The 12,525-nt window shown below is 38.8% G+C and overlaps 1 protein-coding gene and 1 pseudogene across 2 annotated transcripts; both read left to right on the top strand.

The window, feature by feature from the left end:
* The first annotated feature begins 485 nt into the window (after window positions 1-485).
* On the top strand, window positions 486-10,099 carry LOC143854168 (uncharacterized). Of its 2 annotated transcripts, XM_077364001.1 has the most exons (5): window positions 486-2,273; window positions 5,000-5,142; window positions 6,711-7,351; window positions 7,444-7,521; window positions 8,381-10,099. In XM_077364001.1, exons 1-3 carry the CDS (start codon window positions 1,224-1,226, stop codon window positions 7,273-7,275), a joined length of 1,758 nt encoding a protein of 585 aa, XP_077220116.1. In that variant the 5' UTR covers window positions 486-1,223; the 3' UTR covers window positions 7,276-7,351; window positions 7,444-7,521; window positions 8,381-10,099. The 2 variants fall into 2 exon arrangements, with proteins under 2 accessions (XP_077220116.1, XP_077220115.1); XM_077364000.1 differs by lacking the exon at window positions 8,381-10,099 and having other exon boundaries at window positions 7,444-7,587.
* A 352-nt stretch (window positions 10,100-10,451) lies between these two features.
* LOC143854170 (protein ASPARTIC PROTEASE IN GUARD CELL 2 pseudogene) lies at window positions 10,452-12,115 on the top strand (annotated as a pseudogene).
* Window positions 12,116-12,525: the final 410 nt, after the last annotated feature.

Genomic DNA, 12,525 nt, shown 5'->3' with positions numbered 1-12,525 from the left:
GATACTGTGGTACTGGAAAGATTCATATTTAGATTGTTTCCTAGGATTTTAAGTAGGGTTACAACTTGGGCTGGGTTTTACCCGACCTGCATCGACCTGACCCGAACATAACATGGGTCGGGTTTAGAAATCTTGGGTAGGGCTAGGTTTAAATTGGAAAACACGACTCAATCTTGGGTATGGCCGGGTTTAAAGAAAAAAAACCCGAAACCCGAGTCATATGGGTGTTCTGTGACTTTCTTAAATATCTCTTGAATAACATAGCAAATCATTTTCCAATATATTGATACAATTGTTTTCATTGAGGTGATCATGTCTTTTATCTAATATTTTATGTGAAAATATAGTGTCCTTAAATTTATCCAACCGACGACATAAATTTAGAGATTGTTAGAGTAAAGTTTTTTTTTCCCCACAATCTTTAAAATTAGTATTATTCTACGCTGAAAAATGTAAACCTGACCCGACCCAACCCGAGAAACTATCTTGGGTAGGGCCTGGTTTACAAATCTCGGGCTTTCCTGAAAAAAAATTAGACCTGACCCGAGATAGGTAGGGTAGGGTTTTGGAAAACCCGACCCACCCGACCGGAGTTGCACCCCTAGGTTTAAGGACAGGTCCCCCAATAATGAGATTTTGAGAGCCCCTACAAAAAAAATCCACATCTTTCTATCTAACGATCCCTGTGCAATGGTAGATTTCCACCAAATCGGTAGTTTTTGCGAAGACCTCTGTTTTCTTTGTCCCTCCAATCTCAATTTCTACTTGTCGACTAGCCACACCATTGATTCATCAGAAAGCAAATCCAATTCCAGGTATTTGCTTAAGTTTAAAAGGGTTTTCACAGACAACAAATCCTTACAGGGAAACCCCATCAAATATGTTTGTCATCGACCCATTTGCATAAAAATCAAATCTTTCTTCAAATAGCTTATGCTCTGCTGTGTTTCTTTATGGGTTTTGGGTTTTAGGTTTTAGATGAAGAGAAAATCTCCATTACAATGACATTCTGCTTGTACTGTTAATTCCAGAATTTGGGCTTCCGAAGATTACAAAGTTCATACACTTAAGAACACTGAAAAACAATCTGCATGAAAAGTGCAATTTTAGAGGGAAAAACCCAGCTCCAGTCCATCAAATATTGTGTTTTTATGGTTGGTTTTTTAAATGGGCTTTGTTAGATAGCAGAGAGTACGCCTTGAAAAGCCATTAAATGGGTCTCCATGGAAAATTTTAGTTCTTTGGCCTACCCTTCTGTTTCAAAGGTTTTATGTGGAGAAAACAGATTCAATCCTCGACATAGTATACTAAACTTCACATTCAAAAAAGGGTTGTCAAACATAGTTGAATCTATGCATGCAAAAACCTTACAACTACAATCCAATTCTCATCTCTCCATATGCTTAAAAAACAGAATGTTGTATTCAAGAACCACCAAATTTCCTGTTTCTCTTTTTGATTTTAGAGTTTCTGCCTCAGAAAGTTGTTCAAATTACCAAAACAATGTATGTTGTTGCGACGGTTCTTATTGTGAATCATTTCAATCTTTGAATTTACAAAATGAGTCTTCATGGAGTGCTTCAGAAATAGCAGATGCCACGAACGGAGAAATTGTTAAGTGGGGTCCTTGTGGAACTATCTGTACAGATAGTAGAAGTCTGTGTCATGGCCAGTGGTTTTTCGCCATCATTGGGGAACATTTTGATGCCCATGATTTTGTTAACCAAACATTAGATGATAAGGGGTGTGTAGGAGTTATAGGGAATAGAGTTTGTGAAACATGGGGAAGAGGTTTTATCAAAGTCAAGGGCAATACCTTGATTGCCCTTGAGAAAATGGCAAAGTATGCTAGGAATAGGTTCCATGGTCATGTAGTGGGGTTAACTGGGAGTGTAGGAAAGACTACTACAAGGACCATGATCGCGCTTGCGCTTGAACACCTTGGCCAGGTTTACCAGACTCACGGGAACCAGAATAATCACATTGGAGTGGCTCTGACATTGATTAAGATTCCTGCAAGTGCTAAAGTGTCGGTTTTAGAACTTGGGATGAGTAGAGGAGGAGAGATTTTGGAGCTGGCACGGATGTGTTCGCCTTGTGTGAGAGTGATTTTGAATGTGGGTCACTGCCATATGGAGAATTTTGGGAGCTTAGAGGCCGTGGCCAAAGCTAAAGGGGAGCTTTTGGCGGAAGCAAAGCACGGGGATATATGTGTGTTGAATGCAGATGATCCGCTAGTTATGAGGATTGCTGTTCCAAGTGGGGTTAAGAAGGTGAGGCCTTTATTTATATCAAACATTATTATATATTCAGTTTAAACTTTGAACAATTTTTTGATCAAATATATTCTTCAATTTACGTATCCTTTAAGATTATATTGAAGCTGTCTATTTGTCTCCCTTGGCAATCGGGTATTAATCCTACCAGAATATTACTGCAGCTAAGAGCTCTGCTTCTTTTATGCTTCAACTGTTGTGTTCAGTTTAAAGCTTATATAAAAACCTCCTTCAGTGGCTATCAAGTGCGTGTTGGTATCCTAAAACCCCAGAAGCTATGTTGCAAAAACACTTCATTTTTTTTAAATTTTGATTTGGTCCAACAGACATGCCAGACACATGCCAACATGGCTCTAACTGAAATCATACCTACCTATCATTTATGGAGTTTAATGTACTTCTGTTCATTCGGATAGACTTTTCTATACATAACACTTGTATGGACACAATGTGTATGTCGGCATGTAAATTTAATGTGTATGTGTGTATATGCAAATTGGGCCTTTCAACAAGCATACCATATATAGATATGCATACACCATTAAATTTTTCCATACTAAAACTTTTATGTTGGCATGTCAATTGTCAGATTTTCTGAGGTTGCTCTGTCTGACAAGGACTCACAAGTCCATTTCTGTCACATAGCTTAGAGGAATGAAATATTAAATCGAAATACAATGTGTGTAATGGACATCTGGTCAACTTAATTTTATAACTACTACTTACTCAGAGCATAGAGAATGATCTTGCCTTTAGCACAACTGCTTTCAATGCAAAAAGTGTGATCCAGTAATCACTATAATTGATGGTATGAGTTACCGTGCTAATTCATCTTGACAATCTCAATCCATGATGGTATAGGCAAATAAAGTTTTGGTGTCCATCTGAATAAATAGATAAAGTTTTGGTTGCAGAGGGTTATGGAACAAGTATCAACTTATATTTTTGTTATACTTTCCATTCATTTTACTCACTTCCCACAAGCACAGAACCCAACTATGATGTAGAACCTTTAATTTACTTGGCCACTAGCCATCATATGATTATACTTTCATGTCCTATTTCTATCAGGATCTAAATTCTGATTTGATATGCGGACAGAAGATGCTTACAAAAAAGATCCAGACGTTTTATGGATTGAACTCTTGAATTCTTTATCTTTGCAAATTATTTATACAATGTACTCTCTTTTGTCCAACTCGCTAGCATTATGGCGAACACTAGAATTGTTTGCTAATAAAGCCTCAGTAAGGACTAAGGAGTAAAACTGTGTACCAACAGTGAGCTTATAACGAGTTCTTTCTTTCTTTCTGAATCCATTACATACTGATACTTCTTTGAAATTCAGCTGTTAGAATCCTTATTACTTTTCTATGTATCACTATCACATATTATACTTTGGGAGCCCAGCTTTATAATCTCATGATTCCTAAATTTTGGACATGCTTTTCAACAGTTCTCAATCTCTGTATTTTAGACCAGGCAACACAGGCAGAAGAGAATTGTTTGGAGAAACTCTGCTTCATTCTCATAATTCGTTGCAATTCACCGCCAAATGCCTGCTCTAAAGTCGGAAATTATAGAAATGGGGTGATTGATTCAGTTTAACCAAAATGCATTATCTTTTATTTTCCCATTCTTTGCAACAAAAAAAATTGTGGAAGCACTGCCTGGAAGGATTAAAGAAAGTGACCTTGGGTTCCTTGATATAAATTAGCTTATTTCATACGTTTTTTGTTGGTCCTCTTGCTTCTTGCCTCTCTGAGAAGTACAAGTCTCACACGGCCCATAAGCTTATAGGATGAGTCACCTTTTCCATACACAAAGATGAAGTCTAAACTGCTGCTGATAACAAAATGCGAAACAGTTTTCTTTTCTCTAAGGTCTTAGAGTATTTCATTTAGTTGTGATAACACATCAAATTTTTATGGAGATCTCGGCACCAAAAATGGCAGGTGTCAGGGTCTCCAATCTGGAATTTATAGAAGAAGGTCTCCATTTCATAGTTATTCTCATGGCATCATCCTCTTCATCTCCTTACATTATGAGACAACTCAATAGATCTATATGTTTTCCCGTCCACCTTGTCCTTTGTTATCTTGATCCCATAAACATTTTGTTTGCACCATTGCACTTGTATACATTCTAAACGTCTTGAATTCCCTTTTGGTACATATAATGGTTGTGCTTGTGGAACTTTTTACTGTTTGTGTATAGACCTCAAAATCTCTTAAAAGAGTGCCTAGTTCATAAGACTTTGAGCTAGCTATTGACGTGATTTTTATTTCATTTGTCTTGGACATTTGACAAAATGTTTTCCTCATTGCGGGGTATGTTCATGATCTACACCCACACTGTAAATGTATGATAGTAGGTTTGAAACATGTGGTGACATGCCGTAGGATACCATGAGTTTCAAAAATCATTTGTGCTTCAACTTAAAGTATCATATTGCTCAAAAAATGTAAGATAGTAGTGAACGGTATTATGCCACTTTAACTTCGACTGAGTTGTAATCGTATTCCAGAAAAACATGATGCCAAATTTTGTCATTGGACATAGGGTATACTGTCATTTGATTTGTGTACATTCTCTGATTATTTACTGGAGAGTTAAAATAAAAATTCTTTGCTCTTTGGGTTTTTTGCCTTGGTTTACACTGAAGCAGTAGCACTGTAATGCCCTTTCTTGTTGATTAGAAATGAAATATTGTTTTGCTTTAGGTTTTCTTTGGCCAGGGAAATGACAGTGATGTTCGGTTGGTTTTGGCTGAAAGTATAAGTGGAGGTTGTGCTGTTCGAGTCATTTTAGAACATCAAAATTTTAAGCTCAGAAAAGAAATCTTAGGTAGAATGACTTCAGAGAAGTAAGTTATTTCTCCTTCATATATGCTAGATGACTTTTGGAATTAGAGTTTCCATGAGCTTCCTGTATTACCTGCCCAGGAGAAGCATTGAAACATCAAATTAGGAACATCCTCGTTTTCTCTTGAGGGCTAACTGAGCACCTCAAATCTTAAAAAAGAATAATTATTATCCGTATTTCACTAAGGGAGATGATTTTTTCACCCCCGCCACCCCCAAACTCTCCTTTAGCGTGAATTGTGGGCAGCTTTAATGCTTTTTGCCGCAAATCATGTTAAAAGGGGGGCGCATCCGTCCGCGCGGTGGGGTGGGGGTGGGGTGTTGAAAAAATCATCGCTCTTTCACTAATGATCTGAATTATAACTTCGTATGATTTTCAATGGAAGATTGGCATTTGGAAAATTTCACCCAATTCGATCTAGTTCTCTTTCTTTTACCCTATGAAAAGGATCTGCAATCTTCCATGATGAGAAATCATGATTTCAACCTGTTGCTGTTTGATCTTTGAAAAATTGAGATCGTATCTTCTAGTGCCTTTTGGTCATTTATGGCATATATCAACTTTTGTTTTATCTGCAACTGAAAGTACAGAAGGATGGATTGATAACTGCGCAACAGTTGAAAACAGAGTCACCAAAGTTGGCAAAAATTCAAAAAGCACAAAATTTTCATGAAAATTCCCAAATAATTGAAAATCCAGAAAACTTGCAGCAATTTGAAATTTTTTGAAAGGTGGAGTTATGAGAGCTGAAACCATTACCTTTTACAAAGCAAACAATACACTTAACCAACATACTATAAAATTCACTTGTGTTGGCCTATACAATATTATAGAAAAATGCTAAAATGAAAATCACTTTTACACTCCTTGATCGGTATGACAACCGAAAGTTCGGCCAAATGTCGTTTAGAACCCCTTGATCGGATGATCCTATGTCCCTGTTCCATCAAGCCTCGTTTTGGCTTCCACAAAGAAACGCTAAACCATTGATTTTTCTAGTCATTAAATCTTACACAAGCGACCCATTCGGGATGGGATCAAGACCATGCGGGTCGCCTCATGATGTTCTACAGGGTCAGTAGTCTTGATTTCACTAATATGCCCTCCTATGCCAAAAGTGTCTTTATGCATAATCTTTATTATACATAACCCCCAAATACATGTGTTTAACATGAAAACGTGGTCTTTTCGAGTTTTTCCCGATCTTTTCCATTTCATTTCTAAAAAATTTCAAACAATTGCCCCACTCTATGTCTGAATATGAAATTGGTGACTACCGTTGAGACTAGAAAATGTCATGCAAGTACAAAAGATAGGGCCAGCACAAGTTATGGAAGTTCATCCAAACATAGGAAAAATATGATTACCAATCCCAATGTTATTTATAGCAGCCATCTTGGTGTTCTGGTTAAAAGTATCAGTATTTATTATCAAATTGAGTATCATGGTACCTTCATTCAAGAGTATGACATTCAATATTTACTATTTCCATTCTTTACCTTCTGTTAAAAATGTAGTATTTGTGTGGTCCTCTCCTCCACTATTAACATTTTCTGGTTTCAATTTCAGGGTGGAATTTGAGATTCATGGTCCTGGTTTGCACCTAGCAGTCAACGCCTGTGCAGCTGCAGCAGTTGCAGTTTCTTTGGGGGTTTCTCTTCGTCAAGTGGGAGAATCCTTGTCGAAATTTAGACCAGTTCATATGAGGTCAGAGCTGGAAATTTCTGAAAATGGCATGAAAATAATCAACGATGTTTACAATGCCAACCTCACCAGCATGAGGGCAGCTCTCAATTCGCTAAAAGTTATGGACTGTAGAGGCAAAAGAGTCGCCATCCTTGGGGACATGCTCGAATTGGGGGTAACTGAAGCCGATGCTCACAAGGCAGTGTTACACATGTGTTGTGATGCCCGTCTTGGTTTGGTTGCACTTGTTGGGAATAGGTTTCTTTCAGCAGTTGAAAAGTCGAAGTTACCTGAGGGGATCAATATTATTTGTGCCCAAGACTTGGAATCCCTCACTCCCCAAATTGCGGAAATGTTAACTGATAATGATGTTGTTTTGGTGAAGGGTAGTCGTGCAATGCAGATGGAAAAAGTCGTTGACGCAATTAAGGCCATAAATAGTCACTAAGTACTCTGCAAGTGCATGTTATCATTCTTTGAAAAATTCACAAATCGCAATACCAGCTCTTCAAGGCCTAGTTTCGGTATGCAATCTAATTGGATTGTGGGTTCAATTTGTGTATAAATTTCTAATCTAATTAGATAAGCACTGGTTCCTATTGTTTTGACATTGCAGCAAGTTGGATTGTGGAGCAGATCTACCTCAACTAGCGTTTCCTACCAAAGCTAAAGGTGGATTAAATTACAACAATATGTAAGTGAGATACATTGTCTTTTGTCCATCATACATCCATACTAGTGCATAGAAATTTGTGGGCGAGTTCTATTGTCTATCAAAGTGTTTAAAATCTCCCCAAGTCAATCATTGACTTGTTTGAGTCACTCGGTTTTACCATGACCAAGTTCCCATTAAGAGTCCCGAGTTCTCATTAGAGTCCGAGTTTTGTCCTTATTGAGTCAATAAAAAACTCCTTTGATTTGCCTAAGTTAATGAGAAACTGGCTACCTCAGTCACTAACTCGTGAGTCAGACTCCCTTTTACCTTGGCAGAGTTCTTGCTGAATCCGAGTTTTCAAAAACTGAAATATCATACATTCATACCCCAGTTCTTAACCTTTTTCTTTCCAATACATGCTATGAATTAGATTGGCTTATATCTAGGTGGGTAGATCATCTAATGTGCAACTGGTCTGTAGGAAAAGAAAGAGAAGTAGGACACACAAATGAGTGCACTTGCTGCCATTGGTGGGAGACAGAGAACTGTACTGTATTGTCACTGCCTTTAATGACAAAACCAATCCCAAAGGCTGATCATAGTTGCAAATACTTTGCCTCCCATTGGTGAGACCAAGTGGGATAGTCACTATGAAACTATAATTGACCCACATGTATTTGCAGGGCTCTCTAAGGGTGGACAAATGGGCGAGATGCACCATAGTTTCGGTGAAAATGCTAAAAAAAAGTCACTTTTATGCTCCTTCCTAAAATACACTTATTGGGCCCCCCTTCTACCTTTCTTATGTGATCAAATAAAACTGGTCGATTGGCATTGAGATCACCTTGATCCGATGATCCAAGGTCCTTGATCTTACACCACCCAATTTCTTTTGTAGGACCCAAAAATTTGCCTTTTACCAATGGGAGGACAATTTTGGGACCAATGAACAGTGCTCTTAGCATTATTGATGGAACCCACAACAATATAAGGGGATGTTATCATTTTTAGTTGTGTCCCATCACTCTTTTTCTCCAATAATTTCTCCACAATTTGTTATAGTGCAATCTCAGAATCTTCTTATAACTTCACCACCCAACTGAGAAAAGCAGTGTTAATCATGTTTAGATAGTTTCTGCAAATTTCTGTGGAGGCCCAAAAGAGCTTATATCAGTTCAAATTTAACACTAACAGGCATGGGATTAAAAAATTGAGAAATATAGAAATAAATTTCTTAACAATGAATAAATAAATTGCAGTAATGACAGCCTTCAATTTCATTATTGCCAACGTCTTAAAAAAAAAAGAAATATATTAAATATTTAAAAAAAATTGGGGATTTTTGTTTCTTTTACTTTTGTTTGGGTGAAACCTTTGACCACTTTGGTTGAGTTTCTCTCTCTTCTTTACTAACAAAACTTCACTACTCTTCAAAACAAAACAAAAAAAATCCAAAATTGAAAAAGGAAAAATCAGGGTGTGAACTCTGAACCAACATAAAACCAAAAACAACCCAAAAAACCCAACATGCTTCAATTATTTGGCTGGCATTGCATCAAACTCAAATTTCTTTTGCCATCGTGACTTCTCCACTCTCCATTTTCTATTTCTATCACCTTTGGTTGGCCTTGTCGTATTTACGTGGCCTTCATATCTTAATCTGTGCCTCCTATATTTCTTCAAAGCCATATCTCAGTGCAGCGATTTCTCTAGATATTCTATCGTTCTTCTACCTCAAATCCACTCATGCATGCATATTTTAAACTGTCTGTAAAGCAAGGAGATATTCTTTGGGTTCGGATGAGAAGATGGACTTTGATTGAAATAAAGAAATTGGTATGACTTTTCTATTGGGGGTATAAAATTCTACATACTTTACAAATTTTCCTCCTACATAGAACTTAAGAATATACAGGATAGTTTTACATGCAAGTATAAATGAAGTGTGAATGTCAAGCAAGGTTTAGTCATGTCTTTAGATACAAAGAGGGACCTTTTGGTGTAAATAAAGAAAATGATATTGCCTTCACTCATTTCTTCCAAACATACAGCCATTCATGAATACATTAATCTAAGGTATGAGAGAGGGGTGGAAATATCATTCCATTAGATAAAAGAATGTACTTAATAATAGGCATTCCCACCTCTTTAAATATGTAATTTTCATTTCCCTTGAAATTGTGGAAACAAAAAAAAATCATAGGAAAATTTTTTTGCCACAAGAAATGTTTTTCCTGCAATCCAGGCAAGGTGTTTGGGAATGTCTGGCAACCATATATGAAAACTTTTCCTAATTTTTTTTCCAATAGAAGACTATTTTCTAAGGTTTGGTAACAACCCCTTTTTAGGTCAAAACTATTTCATGCAAAAAATTTCTACCCAATAGAAGGCATTTCCAAAACTTGGAAAATTAGTTTTCCGGGGAAAAATTATTAGAACAAATTCTTCAAGGGGCCAATCATGTTCCTGTAGACCTGAAATATAACACACCACACATGTATGGATTATTGGATTTATGAAAGCATGCAGTTGTGAACATGCATACATACTTGAACTATATAAATAAATGGTACTTTGGTCACTTGGATGAAAAGATGTGCTTTAACTATTAATAAAGAAAAGGGCATGGCTTTGTATAATTTTCAAATCAATCTCCCCTCATATTTTAAGCCCAAACAACTTTTCACGGTTTGAATGGAAAGGCTAAGCCCTAATCCCCATTCATTTTCACTTTCATACATTCTCTCTCAGCTTTTGTTGCTCCACTCAGCCTAAACAGCAGAGAGAGAGAGAGAGAGAGAGAGAGAGAGTTTGTCTTTACTAAGGAAGCATACCATAAAAGTATTCACACTTATACTAAAGCAAAAAAACACTAGTGAAAACAACAAACACATACCTCAAAAAAAGCTATTGAAAACAACAAACACCTACCTCTAAATCAATCAAACAATATAAAGAAAGCAAGAAACAAGACACCAACCTCAGATACCCATACCTCAATTATTTCATTCTCTCTCCTAAAAAACCGAACTTATAAATCATATAAATCCTTCCTCACAACAACCCAAGTGCTTGCAGAGCTAATAAAAGGAAACCAAAAAAAATGGTAGTGTTAGTTGCTATACTGATGATGGTGGTGCTACAACTTATGGGTAGCGGCGGCACCACCTCCACCGCACCTGCTGCCAATGACTTTCAGTATTTGAACGTGCGAGAAATGATTGCCGGATTGAAAATCCGGCCATCAGAGGTGATGGGTCATCGACAGTTTTCGAAAACCGATGAGAGGAAAGCCGACGGGAAGTGGCAGGTCAAGTTAGTCCACCGGGATGCGATCTCGGCCCGCAATTTTTCTGGTTACGGCCATCGGCTCGACGAGCGAATGAAAAGAGATGCAACCAGGGTGGCGAGTTTAACCCGCCGGCTAACCAATGCTTATAAGGTGGAGGATTTCGGGTCCGAAGTCGTATCCGGAATGGAGGAAGGGAGTGGGGAATATTTCGTCCGGATAGGCGTAGGGAGTCCTCCAAGAAACCAATACGTGGTGATTGATTCTGGGAGTGATATTGTTTGGGTACAATGTCAACCTTGTTCTCAGTGCTATCGACAATCGGACCCGGTCTTTGACCCGGCTGACTCGGCTTCATTTGCTGGGGTTCTCTGCGGCTCCACCGTCTGTGGCCGCCTTGAGAACGCGGGTTGTCACGCCGGCCGGTGCCGCTACGAGGTCTTGTACGGCGATGGGTCCTACACCAAGGGCACACTCGCCCTAGAGACCCTCACGTTTGGGCCCACTGTGGTCCGAAATGTGGCCATTGGATGTGGCCATAGGAACATGGGCCTCTTTGTAGGCGCTGCTGGGCTACTGGGCCTGGGTGGCGGCTCTTTGTCAATCGTCGGCCAGCTTGAGGCCCAGACTGGCGGCACCTTCAGCTACTGCCTAGTGAGCCGTGGGACGAGCTCCCACGGCTCGTTGGTCTTTGGACGGGACGCCATACCAGTTGGGGCAGCATGGGTCCCACTCCTAAGGAACCCGCGGGCCCCAAGCTTCTACTACGTGGGGCTCGTGGGCCTTGGAGTTGGAGGGACACCTGTACAGGTCTCCGAAGATATGTTCCAGCTGACAGAATTGGGGGATGGGGGTGTGGTCATGGACACCGGTACCGCGGTAACAAGATTCCCAACGCAGGCTTATGAGGCACTTCGGGATGCGTTCATCGCAGGCACAATGGGCCTCCCGCGGGCCTCTGGTGTGTCTATTTTTGACACTTGTTATGATCTATTCGGGTTTGTGGAAGTACAGGTGCCAACTGTGTCATTCTACTTTTCCGGCGGGCCGATGCTGACAATTCCGGCGAGGAATTATCTGATTCCGGTAGATGAAGTGGGGACTTACTGTTTTGCATTTGCTCCATCTTCTTTTGGGCTTTCCATTATAGGAAATATTCAACAGGAGGGAATTCAGATATCATTTGATGGAGCAAACGGTTCTGTGGGCTTTGGGCCCAACACTTGCTAGAAATAGAAGTTGTAAAAACAAGTGACTAATGAGTGTTGGTGAGAGAAACTATGTAATTATATGAGCTTGTCCGTTTTGATAGTAGACATGTTATGATTTTGTCACAATCTAAAAGAGTGCGTCCGTGAAGGACATTATCAACTATAAATAAATATTTCTTTTGGCAAAGGTTGTAAGATGATAAAAGCCCAACTAAGAACAGTTAATATTCCAAGAAGGAAAGCACGAAACAGGGAGAGAGAGAGAGAGTAAGGAAAATACTGGCTAGAGAATAAGGAAAATTCTGGCTAATTCACTTTTCATGGAAAACCTTTTTTGGACTAGAAAATTTTCCTTGTTTTCTAGGAAAATTCCAACCCCGTTGGAACCTGAAAGTTTTTTTTTCCCATAAATTTTTTAACCTTGATCCAAACAGCCCCTAAGAGAGTGAGATAGCTAGAATCAAATGTTAAGCTAGAGAGCTGTACCAGTCAAACATTTCTTTAGAGAAAGTTCAAACAGTACGTAGTCAAGGTTTCAAAAGG

The sequence above is a fragment of the Tasmannia lanceolata genome, unplaced genomic scaffold, assembly GCF_043159265.1.
Source record: "Tasmannia lanceolata isolate RefF3 unplaced genomic scaffold, GAP_Taslan_0.1 ptg000020l, whole genome shotgun sequence".
Classification (NCBI taxonomy): domain Eukaryota; kingdom Viridiplantae; phylum Streptophyta; class Magnoliopsida; order Canellales; family Winteraceae; genus Tasmannia; species Tasmannia lanceolata.
This window is presented reverse-complemented; position numbering and strand designations above follow the sequence as displayed.